General features: G+C 39.6%; 1 protein-coding gene across 1 annotated transcript in view; it reads right to left on the reverse strand.

The window, feature by feature from the left end:
- Positions 1 to 1,732: 1,732 nt before the first annotated feature.
- LOC121953079 (actin-binding LIM protein 3-like) overlaps positions 1,733 to 21,078 on the reverse strand; it is a 51,376-nt gene continuing 32,030 nt past the window's right edge. The window contains exons 12-23 of the mRNA XM_042500024.1: positions 19,742 to 19,853; positions 19,342 to 19,446; positions 17,068 to 17,118; positions 13,667 to 13,804; positions 12,975 to 13,039; positions 12,479 to 12,620; positions 9,447 to 9,476; positions 6,233 to 6,291; positions 4,715 to 4,781; positions 4,520 to 4,527; positions 3,428 to 3,508; positions 1,733 to 2,503 (exon numbers count right to left, since the gene is read on the reverse strand). Of these exons, the coding sequence (XP_042355958.1) occupies positions 2,390 to 2,503; positions 3,428 to 3,508; positions 4,520 to 4,527; positions 4,715 to 4,781; positions 6,233 to 6,291; positions 9,447 to 9,476; positions 12,479 to 12,620; positions 12,975 to 13,039; positions 13,667 to 13,804; positions 17,068 to 17,118; positions 19,342 to 19,446; positions 19,742 to 19,853 (972 nt within the window). The 3' untranslated portion in view covers positions 1,733 to 2,389. The remainder of the gene's footprint in view (positions 2,504 to 3,427; positions 3,509 to 4,519; positions 4,528 to 4,714; positions 4,782 to 6,232; positions 6,292 to 9,446; positions 9,477 to 12,478; positions 12,621 to 12,974; positions 13,040 to 13,666; positions 13,805 to 17,067; positions 17,119 to 19,341; positions 19,447 to 19,741; positions 19,854 to 21,078) is intronic.

Here is a 21,078-nt window from a genome sequence, read left to right on the forward strand (position 1 = left end):
ACTCTCCTCTAAATAAAGTTAAATAAAAAATCATTCTCTTCTGTAGCTTTTTGGCAGATGAGACACTTATCTGGCACATTACTGCCACTCAGGTTAATGATTGAATTGCATGTAAATAGCTGAATATTGTTGTATATACGTATATTCTGTGTATATCCTAGTGTATAGACATACTCTTATTCACCACAGTTGCATCAGGCGCTCATTTATTTATTTTTTGTGCTGAAATCATGAAAAACACACACACACACACACACACACACCTGTGCTGTGCACATTGTGTGTGTTATTTATTATGTGTGATGTATTTTCACTTTGAGCTATCGTATATTTCTATTTTGGTACCTCATTAGAGGTTGAAGGGCTTCAGCTGCACATCATCTACATCCAGGAGTCATAAAAAATAACAATGAGGACGATACATAAAAAAAGTGATGCTTGAATCATTTATTTCCAAATTTGTAGTGACAGACATGGGTTTGCAAATTCATTGTGTTACTCCAGTGAATAAAATAAAAGTTTAATGTGGTAAATGTGCGTCACTGTTTTCTTTAGGACCTGTAAGCACACACACATATTCACACATACCTTATGGTTTCAGTTCTTGTAGCAGAGAGCGTTATCGAATCTTTTACATTCAAATACAAACTATCCAACTAAACTAAACTATCCAATGCATTCAGCTTCTGTTACCACTTTTTTTGTTTATCCTTTCTTGACACATTACTTTTGCGACACCAGAAAACTCCTGATTGACCCTTTGAAACCTGAGAAAAATTGGCAACAAGCAATTTAACAAGAATTGACCCCAAAAGGAGCAAGAAATTAAAAAGGTTACGAGAATTGTTTTTGCATAAACTTAAAAAAAGAAGAAAAAAAAAGTAAAAAAAAAAATTAACGTAACCTTTTTAATTTTAATTAATAATAATATATTTTAATATACATTCTTTTTTCACATGATTTTAAATGTATATTAATGATTATTATGACTATATATTTTTTTATTTTTCATTTTTATCACTTACAAATGTCTTGCATTTTAAGGGATATTTCTTGCCTTATTACTTATTGCTTTTTTCCCATGTTCTTCCAAGAAATCAAACCAATGTCCTCATGTTTAAGAGGTTTAAATGCTTATGAAAGGAATCATAATGCAGAACAAAGAAAACTGTTGTCCAGGTTTCAAAGGGTTAAACTTTGTCACTACCTCTTCTCTCTTACCATCTTTGTTTCTCATCACGCATTCCTTTGTTACTTCCTCCTTTTCTCCATCCTTCTTTCCTTAACCCTTTTCCATTTCCTTCCTTCACTCGAGCATTGTTTTCTTTGTTCAGAGGGTCTGAATAATCATCCCCAAAAATCCTCCATTAGTCATTTGCTGTAATTACACACATACACGCACACACACAGTCTAGTTCAACTGTAATCCAGCAGCTGAAATTCTGAGCTGCTCACGAGTATGAAATTAACAAAAAGCATTGATTTCTTTGACTAAAACAAGCAAAACACAGATATCTTATTTTAAAAGCGCGTGTAGTTTTAAAACCTGATTTCTATGACACCTTACAATCACATCATATTTCAAAAACCACTTCAGTGAACTGTACAGTCTTCTCGTGTCATAGAGGAGGACTCTTAACACCGATATGGCTTCAGAAAAACTGACATCAAAATAACAAACACATGCTGTTATTATAAAAAGAAAAAAAAAACTTTGGGTTTCAGGATTTGCACTTTATAAAATCACGTGTGTCTCGTTCAATAACCCCTAATGCTAATGAAAGTCACACTTTTTTCATCAGTTCATGAGTCACTGATGACGATAGTGTCTGTGTGATAAAAACTGGATACTTCTGTCTTCCAGGCAGCCTATTCACATCCAAAACTGTCTCCCTAATTTTCAGTACGAATTCAAGTTTGGCGGAGTGTGACTGACCTTCAGTACTTCAGCGTACAGTCCACCTGTCCTGGTCCTGTATCAGACTGCATCCCTGGTGCTCCTGTTAACACACTGCCATCTGCTGGGAGGAGATGGAGACGCAGCCAAGTCCTTGACTCATAAACTTTCTGTCTGTTGCGTCCCCAGCGTCATCTGCTGCCTCTCAAAGTCTTCATGATCTCCTTCCAGTTCTCCTTCCTCTCGTTCCAGTTTTTTCCCCTTTTGGCCACTTGGTTGGCTTCATATAATGCTTAACAAATTCAAGTATACATAAGATCAGGAGGCCAACAGTTCTGCTCTTACCACCTCAAAGGAGAAAAGACTTTTTTATCTGCCAGCTCCTCTTCCTCTGTGACACGGAGTCAGTCTGGGTCAGCAGGCCTCCCCAAGGCTACTTTTCAGAGCACACTGTTGACAGTGGACCTGCGTTTGGTTAGACAGTTCTGCTTTTCAAAAGAGTCGGACCTGTTTCTTTAGTTCGTTTTTCTTCCACTGAGCGAGACGATCAAAGGCGGACATGGACATGCCAAAGACTCTGTAGAACTCCTCTGGTGAGAGGTGACGCTGTAAGGAGAGAGGAGAAAGATACATTTAGACAAGGCAAATCAGTGATGACTAGTTAGTTATGAGCCAGTAAAAAGCTTCATGTGAAAATGAAGAAATAATGCCACGTGGCTGCATGCCTCCCAGTCAAGTTGCACTTACAGTTTACATCCATGTCTGTGAAAACATGGACGTTTCTCACACATTTTCCCCTGAAAACAGAGGATCTATACAGCAAAGTTTCAAGGTTGACACCCAAGATTAGTGTCACCAATTCTTCATCTGACCAAACGTCTCCCCCTCTGTTCTTGACTTATGATGTTGAGTAATGGCCAGAGGTGTTTTTGAAGAACGTTACAAAGTCACAGTTGATGTCTGATCTCTCGGAGATAAAATGCCACAAATTCATCCTTATATCCTGTAAGATATTTGTGTGAAATTTGAGTGTATGAATTCTTGATTCATGGCCCAAAACATGTTTAATGAGGTCACCGTGACCTTCACCTTTGACCACCAGATTCTAATCAGTTAATTGTTATTTCAAAGTGGAAGTTTGTGTCAGATTTGGAGATATTGCTTTGAGATGCACTTGAGATATTGCGTTCACAAGAATGAGACAGACATTGTCATAGTGACCTTCACCTTTAAACTTTGACCACCAAAATCTAATCTGCTCATCCTTGAGTCCACTTGAATGTTTGTGCCAAATTTGAGGACATTCCCTTAAGGCGTTCTTGAGATATCGTATTAACAAAAATGCATCAGATGGACAGACAACCCAAAAACCCAACCCAAAAATCACTGAATCTATAGAATAAAATAAACATTTTTAGTCATGGCTCTATGGATAGCATTGTCAGTCTGTCTGTGTTCACATTATACTCTTGTTTGTTTATATAAGACAGTTATTACAGTAGATTTTGTAAGAGTCCTGAGGCAGATCACCTCCAGTCTGGCTCGGTCCACGTCACTCGGAAGACGCTGCTGCCCTCTGACCGACACTATCAGGGCTTCATAGGGGTAGATCTGAAACACACACAGATTAATAAATTTAATCAACTTCTTCAAACAAAAGGCACCATTTAGGCTTTGGCCTACATGTGAATTAAATTGGGTGTCATAAACATATAAATTGTAATTTAACTACATTCAGAAATGTCATAAATTGTTTACCAAAGAAGTTTATTTGCCTGTTTTTGTTTGGTTTGGTAACATGATTTAAATGCATTTTAAAAAAATCAGTAAACGGGCTTGCATTTGAATGTTTCAGCACCATGAAAACAGGCAGAATGGGTTTTATTTATCTCTGTCACTCTCTAGTGGCCAACAGCAGCATCAACAACAATAACAGGCTAAAATAAATTAGAAAAATTGATGCAGTCTCTGTTTGGTTTAGTGTAATTATTCATGCAGATTTAAGTCTTCCCCGGAGGAGGAGATTAGGAAAAATCCAATTTTTGTGCTGACATGGTTCTTGTTTTTCCCCTCTAATAAATAGGGGAGACTTTGAAAAAAAAGTTTATGTGATGAAGTTGTTGGGCTTAGAAAAGAGAGTTTTTTGAGAATTATGTGAAACATGACAAAGTTTAAAGACTGTTGACCCTTTGAATGTTTGAATCTATTTTGTAGGTTATAAATCTGAGCTGGAGAAGTGCATTCAAGCACCTCTTACAACCCATTTCCATTATTATTTAAGTAAGAAATAGATACAGAATAAAAAAAAAAAAAGGGCTACAAAAATCCCAGCTTGTGATTCCCCGATGATGGCAGTTGTTGTATGGTAGAATTATGTTTCCCATGTTTCAAATAAAACTGGTGAACACTCTAGTTTTCATGATACTGGAAATATTTTATTCTTCACTATCAATAAAATGAGTCAGTCATTTTTACAAGTGGGTGTTACTGAGTGAGATGAATTCGCCATTCAATGTGAACTTTAAAGAGGCAACACATCATCCTTATCTGTTGCCCATTGATCCAGACTTTTTCACTCTTGGCTCAGTAACAGTTGTCTAGCGTTTGGCGAGAGTGTCTTACCTTGTATTCTGAAAGAGAAGGAGAAGAGAAAATATCAATATCACTCATGCTAACTGTTGTATTTGTTGGCACCACTCTTTCCTCATTATACACACTCTGAATAACACTCAGTGACATGCACCAGGATGGGAGGTAAATCAGGAGAAAACTAGAAGAACTGGAGATAAGCAGATTTAAACTGCACAATAGGCTTACCTCTGATCTGCCAATTAACTGCATTGCTGCTGTCATACTGGTAATAATCTGCACCCGCACTCCCAGGCTGCAAGAACACAACCAGAGCAGTTGAGCAAACACGGACTGAGAGGATGTACTTCATCATCTTCAAACATTGTGTCTATAAAAAGTTCCATGCTGAAATTGACATATAGCACTTTTTTTCAACTTTCTGTGTTCAATATTTGGTGCTAGAGAACTTGCACTAAAAATGCAATATGTTGCTATATGTCAAGTGTAGACCACACAATGAACATTTCATGTAAATCTATGATGATCAAAGATTTTTGTCACAAAAGGCTTACTTCCTGTTGCCAGTGGGTTGCACTATGACAACGAGTCAATGTTAAGATGTCTTCAGGCCTGGACTCTTACCAAGCATGTGAAGTTTGGCGCCAATGGAAAATGTACATTTGAGTTAAAACAACTTCCTGTTGATTGAAATGTGCAAAGTCCCCACCCAACACCACGCCACAGTAACCTCCATTCATGTAAAACCAAAAACGTTGCTATTAAGCATGGCAAAATAGTTGACTGACTGATTTGTCTGTCATCGTGACATGAAACAGCAGTTACTTGGTTAAAATAAATGAGTGCCACAGGGGAACTCGATTCACCAATCAGCACCACTGGTGGGATTAACGCCACTGTCAGGTTGTTGTCAAGCCCTGCCAAGTAGCAAACTGGAACCAATATCAACAATGGCAATCGTAAATACAAGATAGATGCTGCTATCGAGGCTGCTCTGAATTGACATGTCTTTTCAGTATCACCCCCCATCATAGATGGCTTTACTTTCTGCTGCTCTGCTCTTAAAACATTAGCAAAACAGGTATGCTGGCATGGCTGTGCATCAGAGTGGACTTAAAATGACTTTAGATTCAGGCAGATACTTTGGTCTCTATGGTTACTGATTAGAGAAAATCAGAAATCAGTTAGGGTTGATACAATCCCAGACTAAAGATGGAAATGAAGTGGAAAGAGTTGACAATTCAATAATGCGTTGGCCTCTTGACATTTTATAGGAGGCGCTATCAAGTCCCCTTGGCCCTCACAAGCACAAAAAAAAGATAAGATTCCAAATTTTGCATTTCTAACGTGTACCAAGTTTCATGAGTTCTCAAGCATCCCTCACACCACAAAAAACACTTCCTGTTTCGTGGCAAATAGTGCATCATCACAGCTACGGCGTCAGATTAAAACTCAAAAGTGTCAGCAGTGAGCATCATCAACATTTTAAGACTTTTCTGAGCAACTTTGAGGAGGATTTCGTTATTAGTTGCTGTCTCAGTCAGCCTCGGGAAGTAAACTGATACAAATGAGTTTCAAAGGATCAGCGACAAATGAAGGACTTTGCTGTAGTTTACGGTTTAGTGAATTGCCATGTCTGTGTTATTCCCTCTCTCAGTCACTCTCTCTCTATCTCACACACACACACACACACACACACACACACACACACACACACACACACAACCAGTAAGTGTGATAGCTTACCCTGTTTATTCCATTTCTGCCGTAGCCTGGCAACGAGGATGATTTTGCAATGTATGAGTCTGGGAGAACAAACATAAACACATAACCATAAAACAAACATGAAATACGCAAAAATAATAAAAACACTCAGTTTATGAATGATTGCAGTATACTATATCTACATACTGTCTATACACTGACAGCTGCTGAAGGATTATAAGAGGGTTTCTCACATCTTTTTCATGCGGCTCTTGAGAATACCACACTGGGGAAACAGTTTCTCCCACTTGGTAGGAGGATTCAAAAGAATACTGTGACTGTTTTTTAAAGCTCAAGGCTACCACTGCCTCCTGAACACCCACCTGCCAGACTCAACTCCTGACAAATAAAGAAATGTGCCTCAGATCATACACAGATTGGTAAAATCAGATTGATGTTTCAGTCATTTCGATGTGCTGTTTTAACCTCTGGTTAATAAATTTACACCCTAAATACAAACAAAAACGCATCGATTGAGTGGAAATGCTTACATTTTGCTTCGCACTTACACACTGCTGCACCTCTTTAAAATGTTTTATTTTCTTTAATTTCATGCATTTTATACATTCTTTTTTTATCCTTATTTTTATTAGTATTATCTCAATGGGTTTTATTTTCCATCCTATGTTTTCATCACTTTTCATCCTGATTTTTATCTTACTTTTTCTGGTATTATCAAGTGGGTTTGATCCATGTAAAGATGTGTTTTATGTGTTCTGCTCTGATCCTATTTTATTTTTACATACAGGTTTTATAATATCTTGTTTTCTGTGTCTTTTCATATGAAGCACTTGGTGCATGTATTTCATTGTTGTAAAGCACGTCAGGCTGCATTTCTTGTATGAAAAGTGCTATACAAATAAAGTTTATTATTTATACTAAAATACAAAAAACTGCAGAACATCAGCCAGCCACATTGGAGGAATGTAGTATTATTGCTACTTCCCCTAACCTTTTTGTTAATTTAATATGAACACCCTACCACCCATAACAATCATTTTAAAAACATCTTTCCGCTTGCAGTCACTCCTCCAGCATCTCTCTTGTAACTACCAGCATCTTAAGTATCCTTTGGCAAGCCTTTATTTGTGTTGTGCACTGCTGCAGCGGAGGCAGCAGAGGGCAGTTGAGCCACAGCGATCCTCTAGAGTTATTCTCACTTCTACTATCACTCGCCTCTTCTTTGCTATCTTCGTTTTTTTGGGTTTATCATTCATTCTTCCTCAGTCTTTTGCTCGTCTCTTCCCCTCCTCTCCCTCTCTCTCTCCCTCTCTCTCTCCTCTGCTCACTTGCTCTGCCCTCCTATGCCTCTCTTTCTCTCTCTCTCTCTCTTGTTCACGCCAGTGTTGAATTAAATTACACAGTGATGTCAAAGAGCTGGGACGAAACACCATAATGCAGAGGAAAACTGGCCGGTATGCAGAGCTGCTGTACAGCGTGTGTGAGATGCTGAGCTATAATGTGTTTGTCATCTACAACTCTCTCTCTCTCAACAAAGAAATGAGATACAGCCTCATAGATTAGCTTTGGTGTGTGTTTCAGAGATACAGTTGTTCCATCAGTGTTCCCTGTTGCCAAGAAAAACTAAGAGCCTAAGCATCTCATTCATCAATGTCTTTATAGCACAAGTGCTGGCCTATAATCTCTGCTGCCATTCGAATCACAGTCAGGGTTTTGCAGCATTTTGCATAGTTATTGATCAGTTATTATATTCTAATGGCATGACAATGGCATATATGACAGTCTGCATGCAAAAGGATGCAATTTTCTGATGTTCAAAATCATATATGGAGACTATATTGGGATATTATGGAATTAAAATCTACATAGAAGCAATGAAAGAAACAGTTAGAGATCACAGGAAAACTGCACACATTTTTACAAAATGCATCTGCATGACAGACATTTAAAGGAACAGTGTGTAGATTTTACTGCCCTCTATATGTGAGGATTGCAGATTGTAAACAACTGAAACTTCTTTCATGTTCCAAGCGTCAACTCACAGTTAGAAAAGCTTCAGAGTTCATTGTTTAGAAGGATTTTACCGGGAGCTGAAATAGCTGCACAGGTCTCTTTCTCTCTAAAACAAATGGACCTGGGAGTCTCATTTATGAAACAGTGCATGAAATCCATACTAAAAGTGCATGTATGGACAAAAACTGAAAAGTGTACGCAATTTCCTTATACAAATCCCAAATAAACTTGAATTATGCAGGCATAGATTAGCCATATCCTGCCCCTACATGTCCACATTTCACTATAAATCGTCAATGCAAAGCACCTCATGAATGTTGATGCATAGAAATGAGCCCTTTTACTAATTCTTTGCGGTAAATCACAGCAAAAGCAGAGTGTCCCTGCAGTATTTACATGATTACAGCATCAGATTGTTTGCTTCACACCTGTAATCAGACTTCATCTACCACCTCAGCATCTGCATCATCAACCTCCAATCTCCAAAATTTTTGTCCACATGGTTCAGGGTCTCCCTACATGTGCGCATTGATTTTATGGATCACAAATTTTGCGTGAGAAGCTGTTCTGCTCATCAGAGACGAACTGCTAGCCCACCACCTGCTAATGTGTGCTCATCTTTTCCTCTGATAATTTAAGATCCAGACGTAGAGGCCGAAATATCCCCAGAGGTCCCTTCCTCTCCAAAACAACAGACTCTGTGATTAAAACAGGTAAAACCACTGCATAGAGCAGTTTCAAGTTACAAATCGGTGTTTCTCCAACGCTGCTCTGAGCCAATATATATCCCCCCGAATCCTACAAACTAGACCCTTAAAGGCCAAATTTAGGTATAAGGTATAAGTGATCTCATAAAACACACCTATCGTTATGATCAAAAGTGTGTAACTGTGGGCTGTGAAACAGATGGCTGAGAGGTTCAGGTCAGCGATCCTGGATCAGTGCTGCTGCTAAAAAAAGCTGCTAAATGGGGACCTAAGTTACAGCACTATTCATCTTCCCATCTGTAACCCAAAAGACAAGAGGAGCGGTGTGTGTGTGTGTGTGTGTGTTCAGCATGTACGTGCGTGTCTGTGCGAGCTGATAACAATCTCCACTTAAAGCTCTGCCGCTGTCACAGCAGAACCGACAGGATGGTGGGGATCAGAGGGAAGACGGACTGCTGTGTAGCCGTCCCCTTGAGATGACCTCAGAGATCAAAACGCACTGATGAGCCACTCACCGCTGTCTGCACTGTAGACGGACCTGGGAGCTGACGACAGAGAGATGAAGGGAGACAGAAAGCAGGTAAAACACACTGAACATTATATTCATTTCATCAGAAATATAACCTGCAAATATAAAATCCCCTACATCAGAAGTTTTGTGTCTTAAGCCCAAAAGCTTTGTAGTCTTAAACAGTTACAATCACCCCACTTCTTAAAGAAGCATAGCAGATGTAAGCACTTCTTGAACACTAGTTTAACCCTTTGAAACCTACACAAATTTGTTTGATTTCTTGCGAGGGAGAGAAGGCAAAGAGCAACCCCAAAAAGTGCTGTGCTTTACATTTTCAACAACATTTTAAATATATAATTTAAAAAAACACAAATTAAGTTTTATGGACATATTTCTTTCTTTTTTTTCCCAATTTCCCTTTGAAATTAAAAAAAATACTATTTTTCATGTCATTTTCTAATCACCTTTTACTAATTTCTTGCAATTTGTAGTGCATTTCTTATCAAATTGCTTACTGCCTTTTCCGCATGTTTTTGACACTGCCTTTCTATATATGTATTGTGTATATTTGCAGAAGCCCAGTGGAGATGATGAAGAACATGAAGTTGACATGTGTGCAAGACATTTTTTATTTATGCACATCCATATTACTGTCAGTGCGATTGTGTAAACATGCACAGCATGTGAGACTTTGCTAAGTTAATAAACCTGCCACACAGTATGAGTATGAGGACAAACAGCAAACTGAAATGAGGGAGTAAGTTTTTAGTGGAAGGGAACTAAAGAGGGCCAGCTGTTGTGGAGCATCTATAAAACATCAGCTGTGTGAAGATCTGCCTCTGACAACATCAGCATGCAGACAAATCACCATCACGACCTACACTTCATATAAAATATGAAGCAGCACGGCCAGGCTGCATCCGGGCCACTCATGTTAAAAATGCATATGTTTATGCATCCACCCACTGAACTTTGTAAATTTAATGGACTCTGCAGCAGCTTGAGATTATTTTTCTGAAACACAATTAGGTGCTGGAATCAGAAACATAAAGTAGGGAACAGAGCTTTTATTTTGTAAAAAAAAAAACAAAACTGGTTTTGTTATTATTATTGATGAAATGACAAGACTGACCCAGCTGGCATCAAACAATAAGATGTCAGAAAGATGTTAGACTCACACCAGGCAGATATTAAATTGTGTTTGAAAAACATCATCATCCGTTGTCAGTATTTTATGTCAAATTGACATTGGCATTAGACATCGTCCTGACATTGAACTTTGGTCACCTGATGTTACATCAATGTCTAACATATCAATGCCTAAACATGCTGATGGCCAGATGGAAAGGGTCCAATGCAGCTGTGTGAGACTGCATATATGCAGCAATATTTTAAAAACTAAGTGATAAATTCAGCAATGTCAATTTCAATACTAGCATGCTGATATTTTAGCAGGTACAATGTTCACCATTTTAGTTCAGCATTTTGGCATGCTAATATTTGCTAATTAGCACTAAATGCAAAGTACAGCTGAGTCTGAAGGGATTGTTTTACAGGTATTTGGTCATGAACCAAAGTACTGGACAAAATGAAATGATGAAGTGATGATGATGACACTGGTCCAAATTTTCATTGCAAGCACTTGATGGTTGTTGAGATATTTCAGTTAAAACCACAAATGTGAACTTCATGGTGGCACTAGAGGAAAAGTCAGGAGGTTATCAAAGTCAGGAGGATCCATCCTCTGAGGACTGTGAATGTCTGTTTAAAATGTGATGGCAATCCATACAATACTTTCTGAGATATTCCACTCTGGACCAAAGCACCAGAGGCACTCTGCTAGTGCAACTAAGTGGACATAAATCCGCTGAGGTAAATGAAACCACCAAGTGTCTATTATTTAGTAAAAGTTCATGTCACTTCTATCAAAATATGGACATACCATTTTGGAGTAAGCCTCCTCTGAAGGATAGATGAGCACTCACACCTCTCAGTTCTTTTCTAATCAGTATAATAACAGCAGACTCTATAAACCCACAGTGATTACGCAGCACCCAACACCCACGTTATCCACACCTCTGTCTGTCTGACCTCCCTGTGCACACAGCTCATTTCCCTCCCTCTCTCTCTCTCTCTCTCTCTCTCTCTCTCTCTCTCCACAGCTCTCTGACCCTGATTTACCTCTTGGCTTCATGTCATACATCTTCTCTGAACAGCTCCAAATTGCTTTAGCTTCTCACTGCCTCTCTCTTTTAAATTTAATTCACTCTCTATCTCATTCACTCTCTCTCCTGTTATAACACCCTCTCCTTTTATTCCCATTTGACCTCCACCTAAACACTCTTCCTCTTTCTCTCTCTGAGTCTCTCCATCTTTGTCTCGCCCTTACTCGTGCTGAATGCAATGAGGAATGGGATCAATGGGAGAGTAAACACAGAAGTGAGAATCTCCTCTAACCTTCACCACTGCAGCCCAATCATTACCCTAACTGAAACCTGATCCTAATTTCAGACTTGAACCACAGCCTCAACCCTCATGCAACCTTAGAGAACCAATGTTCACAGATCGTGCATCCTTTGCATTATTGACAACCAATTTTTTAGCCGCGCTAACAGCTTTGTGGATGGCAAATTTGGTGTGTCGGCTCACTGCTGTGGTCCAGTTTGAAATATCTCAACAACTATTTGTTGGGTTGCTGTGCAATTTACTGAAGGTATTTAGCTATACTTTGCATATAGTGTTAATTATTTAATGACTGTACGCTGACAGAAAAGTTTGTGAAAATGGTAATCACTATACCTGACTAACATAAGCATGTTAGCATGAGTTATGACAGGACATACATTACAGATGACATGCACAGACCAAGTAACTGTCATACACAGTTGTGTTGCAACATGTAGGAAAGAGAGTTCATTTACAAAAACCAACCCTGCCGTCAGATTTCAGAAGTGTTAACACACACACACACACACACACACACACACACACACACACACACACACACACACACACACACAGGAACTTCAGACTTACAGCCATTAAGGGAGCTGTATCCCAAATTGTTCAGCGCCTCCCTACTGCTACAGCGGGAACTGCGTCTGCTCCCCCACTGGTCATTGTCGTGACAACCTGACCGCGCTTTCATCTCCTCCTTCAGGATCATCCTGCCAATTCCCTGTGGGGAGAGAAGGAAGCGGAGGGAAGGGACAGTGGAGGGAAGAAACAGAAGGATGGGTTAAACAAAGGGACCAGACAGACGGAGCAGTAAGGGTCGGTTGAGTGGGATGGATGCAAGTGTGGATAGACAGTGATGGAATAAAACAGGATGAGACAGAAAAAAGGTGACGGTTGTTGTTTGGATGGATAGAGGGATGAATTTGAGGTGATAGAAGGAGAGATGAGCATCACTCTATCATGTCCAGTGGGTGAGCTTGGAAAGAAGCATTTAATTAAATAGCTCATTAAATATTAACACACACACACTTAAAATATAAAATGGGAGAAGAAGGAAAGCGTCTCCCTTTCTTACCTTGTTTATATTGTGGTTCCATCCATCCTCCTCTCCTCCAGACGAAAACCTCCTCACCCTGGAGACTAGAAAGAGAAGTGGAGGAAATAAAAGACAACTAGATATACCGCAGTGCGTTTGTATGCCTCTGGACAGCAGTAAAGTTGCACTGACAGTTTCCATCCATTTTTTAAAAAGTTTCTAAATTGCGATTAAATGCAGAGTTTCTATAATTAATCGGGAATAATCACATTTTGAAATTGCATGTTTTCAACTGCATGTTTTCAATTTCATCATTTTACATTACACAACAGCTTTGAAGTCCATATTGACAAGGTAAAGCAATTCTTACCAGATTGTCTTGATTAGGAATCAAATGACAGAAACAAACTGCATGGGACGAGCATAAAGAAGGCATGTAACCAATTTTCATTCAGATATCTTGAGGTCAGAGGTCAAAGGACCACATAAACGTGTTGTCAAAACGTCACACCCGTGCCACAAGTGGTCACGTCTTTCCAGCTTTATTCTTTACAGAGACCTTGTTTCAGGGCTGTTGTGCTGCGTTCCATTCAAAGTTGTTGATTATGGTGTGATATTCCCGCCTTTAACAGGCAGTGTAAATGCGGCTATAGAGTAAATACAGGTTGCCAAGGGGGTGTGTGTGTGTTTGTGTGCAGAAGTGTGTGTTTCAGAACAAAAAGGAGCTGTACCCTTTGGAGAGCCTGTATACGGGTAGTAGTTGGAGTCTGGGTGATAAATGCTGTTGCAGTTGGAGGTGGAGAGGCGACTGGAATTGAAGAGGTTCTCATTGGTTTTACTCTTATTGGCTGTCGGAGAGGCAGATAATTCTGAGGGAGACACGATCAGAGAATGAGAACAAGAAAACGTATTGTGTATTCTTTATCCATACACAATTTGTAAACACAGAACCTTTTTTTCCAGCATTTCTAGGCTGATTTATATGCTTGAAATAAGACGGCACTCAGGGAAAAGTCAACCACAGGGAAAACATGCAAAAACATGTTACAAAAATTGTGGTTGTGTCTTTTTGTGTGTGCAGGAGAATCAAGACGGACAAACTAGTGCATTTACTTACAGAGAGGGGAGGGCACAGCAGGGGGTAGGGAGGGAGGAGGAGAAGGCATCAAAAGCAAGGGAACAGAGAACGAAAGGAGGTCAGAGAAAATGCGATGGGATATGATGCACAACTTCCAGTAAGCAAGCAAAGTTGTCAACGGTGATGGCTTTTCTTGTGAGGATGAAAGGATGTAATATCTGAAAGAAAATTGTCAAAGGGGTTTTGCGGCTTTTGTTAGACAATGAAAAAGACGAGTGGGTGACATTTACCAAAGGTCATATTTCAACTGATGCTGTGGACGCATGGATGTGACATTTAGTCTTTGGACAGTCCAAACTTACACTGTACATAAAAAACAATCTGGCTCCTTTTTTGTGACATTTATCAGGAGGGGCTTATGAGGTCGAGTTAGTCTTTATTTAACGGGGACAAATGCATTCATCATTGTTTCGTGTTAAACATGCAGGACAGACGTTATGCAGACATGTTTTGGGACACAGCACAATCCCACACCTTAATCCTGGGAACATTTTCACATTTATAACACATATTAACTCTGTGAAACCTGAGTTAATTGATTTAATTTCGTTCTAAAACATGGTGAGAAGGCAATTAGGAAGGAAGACATGAACGAAAATTAGCTTTAAAAAAAAATGGCAAAAAACAAATTAAAAAAAGTTACAAGAAAATTACCTGAAATTTTTTTTTAAAAAAAGTTAAAAAAAAAAAAAAGAACAAGAAAATTAAAAATGGAAAAAGTAATTACACATTTTATTCTGTGAGATAATGTTAAATATAAAACTAATACAATCAAAAATGTATTTTCTGGAAAATGTTCTTTTTTTGGGATAGTTTTCTAATAACCTCCCCCTTTTTTGGGGGGCTTTTTATGCCTTTATCATAGTTACAGATTGACAGGCAGAGCGAGAATGGGGATGACACGCTGCAAAGGACTCAGCCAACATAGGGCACACGCTCTACTCACTGAGCTAGAGGCCGCCCCATAACCTCAGGTCATTTTCCTGTCAACTTTTACTTATTTCTTTCAGTTTGTTCTTGCCAAGTTGGTGTTTGCCTTTTTCTCCATGTTTTCCCCCCAAAGAAATTAAACCAGTTTGCTCAGGTTTCAAAGGGTTAAATAGCTCGTGAAAAGCGTCTGAATGCATCACATGAAAACCAATGACGATCCAGGTTTCAAAGCGTTAAAGAATTAAAGCGCACAAAAAGACAAGCATCTGCAATCATTTCTGCTCTGTACTAATCTCTGCTCTCTCTCAGTTGACCCGTTTGGTAATATAACCAAACACCTCTTTGAAAAATTTGTTTTTGAGCTGCAATAGTCAGGTTTGACTTTGACATACATTATGGTACTAAATATACAACATATATATATCTAGTTGTGGTAATTTGGCTTAATATGAAAACTGCACCGTAAATGATTTGTGCTGTAAATTCAAATTCACCAACAGAGCCCAGATCACAGAGTGCATGCTCAGACTGAAGAGAGAGAGGTTTGTCAGCACTTTGTAGCCCAGTGTAAATCATCCAGAGGTGTTTCTGAGGAACTGTAAGTCTGCCGGACCTGCCATCTGAGCACTGATGGATCACCTACACTCTTGAGAGTATTTGGCACTGCTTCTCACAGTTTTACCTTGCCTCTTGAATCACCAATTGAATTTGTAATCTCAACTCTGATGCAGCTACAGCAACCAAGCATTACAGCCTTATACTTATCTAGTTCAGTTCTATCAAAATCACCTTGTACCCCTTTTCTCCAATACTATGGTGTATATGCAGGTTTTTATAATGCGGAGAAATCCACAAAAAAAAAGGCAATAAATTTGTTTTCCATTACAGTCACAAATGTGACGATAAACTGGTTAGTAAACAGCAGAAAGCAGCATGGAGCCCAGTGAAAAAGTTATGCTTAGTAATTCTCTTTTAATATCCGTTACTTATTCAATCACTAATTCAAACTTGGTGCTGACTAATTTAGAGCTGCTTGCACTGTGCTGTTTAGATGGAGATGAACAGTATTTATGGGGGTGTGTCACTAGAAATACAAGTGATTATTACTGTCATTTGATCTGGAAATTAATGCCAATCGTAACTTTCCCACTACAGAAAAAGCCAGTGTTTGTGAGTGTTAGTGTGTTTTTTGTGGAGTGGAAAAGCAGCTTTACTGTTCCTGTTCTTCAACTGTTTGAATCTCTCCTTCTTCTCATTTTTCCACAGCTGGAATGCATTTTGCAAAAGTTAAAACCTTCTGCAGCAAATAGTTTCCAACCCCAGTGAGTAGAGCACAGACAAAATCTGAAGGTTGGTTATCTTTTTTTAAATTGTAACCTTTACTTAATGTAACCTTTATTTTACCAGGTTGGTCCCATAGAGATTAATAATCTCTTTTTCCAAACCCAAAGGAAGACAAAATACAATTCACAAGCACTAAAATTAGCATTAAAAGGGAACTATCTATTAGTCAAAGGAGAACTATTCTGGGAGTCAGGCAGGCTAAAAACATTGACATCCTATAGAATCTGCTCCTAAGTCTTTTATTTTAGATTTAAAAACATTTATCGACACCAGCTCCTTGAGTTTCAAGTCATTCTGCAACAAATTCCAGAACGGAGCGTGCAAAATACCCAAAAGCCCTGTTCCCAATTTCTGTCCGAGCACTTGGAACTGAGAGCATAAAGAGGTCCTGAGAGTACTGTCCAGCACTGTCTGGTTACCAGACAACAGAGTTTAAGATGTTTGGACACTAGAATCTGTGTTCAGATTATCCAATGGCAGTGGTAAACTCCTGCTGCACCAGCTAAGGAAATGCTTTGACATCCTCTCGCTACTTTCCTTTGAGTGAAGTTGTAGAGGAGGACTGAATGTCATCAGAAACACCAGATGCGAGACAGATCTTTTCTAAAACTGATTCATTAGTCAGAGAAAGAGAAGCATGCATAATACTGAGCGTGCACTGACAGGTAGACAGCCTGACAAAAGCTATAAAAAGCACAGCATTGTGAGGAATCGACTAACCTTGTCGTTTATAGATGGGGGGTTTCCTGTAGATGTTGGTTTCCTCAGAAGCTGAGAACAGAAACGAAAGAATGAGTCTGAGAAGCAAAGGGAAGAGGGAGAGGAGAGGAGTCTGGATTCCCTTCCCGTCCCACCAGTTTAGTTGTATACATTTACAGTCTCCTTAACCGTAAAGCTGACATCACAGGTAATAAACTGCTATGGCAGAGACAGTGCCATGCATCCAGACAACCTGACTGACATGCAGAGAGGCTGATTAATAAACATCACAGGCTTATTATCGGAAAGAGCAGCAGATGGCACAGGAATAAAGGAGAGAGAGAGGAGCAGTTGAAGGGTGGAGAGGGCTGGATGGAGAGGCAGAGGAAAAGATAAAGGCGGACAAACTTAGAAAAGACAAGAGCATGTGGCTTCTTGTAGCTCTCATTTGGTGGAGTTTTCTGTATAGTCATTCAGCTTTAAGTGCTTCAAAAGCGCCACAACAACACATAACAGTAAAGTAAAAAAAAGTTTGAGTCAGCTGCAATAAAACAACAAATGAAGCAAAAAACATGAATTTCAAATTCTGCACAGGGCGTGCCACAAAGCCTTCCAAAGTTAGAGGTTCGACTCCCAATGGGCCATCCATGCTAAATTTGTATGCACTCTTGATACTGTGAAGCACTTTGGATAAAAGCATCCACCAAATACATTTTGCTTCGTGTTGAAAAGCATGAAGGCAGTGCTGTCGCAGAGGCTGGCAAGGAATAACAGCCTCGGAAAAATGGAGAGAGGAAACATGCAGTGAGAAATGGGCTGAAGGCAGGAGGAGGGAATGATGGAGGGGAACCAAACGCACAGCTTGCAGTGAAAAGTAAAGGGGTTTTTAAAGTGAAGGCAACAAAGACAGAGTGAAACGCTCAGGGAGGAGAGAGGCATTAACTTGATAAAGTAGAGGGTTGATAGAGTGTTTAAATAAAATGAACTGGTATTTGTTGTTGGATTAAAGCGCACATATGTTATACAAGAGCTCCAGATCAGCTGAAGATGAATAAGATAAAGACTTCCCTCTGGAGTACAATGAAATAAGGATAACTGTGGTGCACTTTTCTGGATGGATTATTCATTTTCTCGTCTTTAAGCTGAAAACACACTGATGCTGAGGCACCGGTGCATCATCTGATGCACGTGAATTGCCGCTCTTAACACCAATACGCAACGTTCAACAGAAGACCGTACAGTTATTACTACTTTTGCTGAAAGATCTGCACACTTCCCACCTCTGCATTAGCTTTAAATCATGTATGGATACCCATTACTTGAACTTGATTTCTCACCTGAAGAGCCAATCTTCAGAGCTTTTGTATGGCTGCTCAGGCAATATCTTTTTTACCATTGTCCTTATATAGATGGGATTGTGGGTAATAAGCCCTGGATGGTTCTTGAACCCAACTTGTCTCTCTTCATCTATTCTTTGACTTACATGAGCAACAGCAATAGGTGAGGAGAGGAGTGCGTGGATCTGCTATGGGAGTCGGGATGTGCAAGCAGGTGAGGAAAAGTGCATATTTTCAGGGGTGGTAAGGATGGAAAAATGACGGTGGTGTCAAGTGTCACGGGGCACTGCATCCATGGGTGTGTGGGGATTGGACATAGAGATAAGGGTGGCTGTTTTATGCCCGCTGATTGGCAGCAATCTGTTTTTGTCTTTAGATAATGTGGGAAACTTGTGAGAAAAAATTATATTACAATCACTTTCATTATTGATGAAATTTCTATATAACATAAAGCAAACAGGGAAAAATACCGGCCACATTTTCCCACAGTTTAATGCGATGTTTTCAATTTGTCATTCCTTTGTCTGACAAACAGTTTTAAACCCAAAGATGTTCAATTTACAATGACACAAAATGGAAAAAAGCAGCAAATCCTCACATTTGTCTCACATTTGCTTAAAAAATGCCAAATCAATAATCAAAATGATTGTCAACACATGTTTTGTCAACAACTAAATTCAGCTATCTAATAAAGATATAAAAATGTTAATTTACCACAGTCAGGTCAAAAGCTCACTGGGAATGAAGTTGTGTGTCTGTCTGCTTGTATGTATCTGGGGTCAGGATGTGGGTCAGAGTCTTCTCTATAGGATTTTAATACATTTGATGATTACTGGTTAGACAGAGTCTGGACTCTTGGTGTGGGTTAATGTCTGGAAGGTGAGTCGGTTTCGATCTGACGTGGGTAAATTTGGGTTAGTAAACAGGTCAGGGGTCAGCGTTGCGGATGACAGCCTACCTGGCACATGGAAATGCTTGGGGGCTTGGAAGGTGTTGGTGGTGGGTGTGGCACACCTGGGCTCTGGCTGACTGTAATAGGGTGAACTCCTGCCACTCTCACTGCCTGCAGCCAGCGCAGCCAATCACAGTGAGAGAAACCAAAGCATGAGCAACAGAATGGCCCGCGTCCCCCAACAGAAAGACAGACAGACCTGATGAAGTACATGTATGTGGGTGTGTGTATGTGTGTGTCACAGGTGCTGCTGGGAATCCTGGGGCTCCAAACAGGACATGATACCTCATTGCACCCACTCAAAAAGCTGCTACAGCGCCCCAAGTAGGACCCTCATATTTTCTGTGTTCATAGGTGTGTGTGTGTGTGTGTGGTATGCATGTCTTCACTTGAGTGGGCACATTACCGGGGAGATAATAATGCAGTGGGGAGCCTCCGTGGCGACTGTGTGCAGGAGAGTCAGTGAATGCAGAGCTGGAGGAACGCCTCGTTCTCAGCTCCACGCCGTCCAAGAGATCCTGGAGAGAGAGAGGCTGTCTTAGAGCAATGTGCTTTCATTTGCTAAATGCAGTAAATTAGACTACACATGGCTCCTTTCAAAACACGTTAATCACGTTGAGAGCGGTTTAATATTCTATAGTGCGCTGCAATAATTTCCATGAGAGCACAAATGCTCATCCGTACACACACGTATGTGCAGAATATTTGGTCAGCGATGTGTGAATGTTTAAACCAGTTGTTAAGACTGCAGAGAGCAAACTGTTTCCTTTGGGTGTCATTGCCCCTTAACTATGACGCAGTCATACTTCAGAAGAATAGTTTGACATTTGTGAAATGTGCTCATTCACTTTTTTTTGCCAACAGTCAGATGAGAAGATTAATAATAACATTATCATACATAGACGAGAGGTGACCAAATTCACCTTGTTAGTGAAATTACCAAAACACATCAACGTTAGCCATCCCTCTCCATCCTGCAGTTCGGATGCAGGGTGAGGAAGCATGCAGGCTACATTAACTGGATTGTTTTAACTACAGTATGCATTCATTTACTTCAATGTGAAATGTAAAAATGCACATATGGTTGCTCTACTAAATCACATTGCATCTGGTAAAATCTGGTATTTATTTTGATAGATTTTTAACATTTTTTTCAAAATACTGTATACTTTTTACCTGTTGGCAGACCACATAGGAGAGAGGGGGTGATCCCCACTGATAAATTAATATATCGCAAACTGCATATCTGTACACTAAAAATGAACCAGGGCATCTAGCTTATCCTGGTAAGAAAGAATACCACCTGACCAGCACCTCCGGACATTATATTTATTTATTTAATCTGCACAAAAATAGGGAATGTGTCAAAATGATAAAGTTTCACTGGAAGTCTGTTCGTTTGAATAGCTGTCACATCCTTTTTCTGCCTTCCAGGCAGCCATTATAAGCCATTAATTTCTATGAAAATCAGCCTGCAGAGATGTGAACTTGCCACAGATTAGGAATGCATCGATCCAACTTCTTCTCTTCTGATACTGACGCCAAATACCTCAGGTTAGGTTATCTGCACATACCGAGTACTGATGCGAACGCTTTTCAAAATGTTTTATTTGTATAATTCACTGCACAGAAATTATATTTAGCAGCATATGTAACATATGTTATAGCATACAACATGTAAAGGACAGCTACTACTTTAGAGTAAAATACACCTCTGGAGTAAAATTTACAGGTGGCGTACTT

Source organism: Plectropomus leopardus, chromosome 13 (genome assembly GCF_008729295.1).
Source record: "Plectropomus leopardus isolate mb chromosome 13, YSFRI_Pleo_2.0, whole genome shotgun sequence".
NCBI classification, from domain to species: domain Eukaryota; kingdom Metazoa; phylum Chordata; class Actinopteri; order Perciformes; family Serranidae; genus Plectropomus; species Plectropomus leopardus.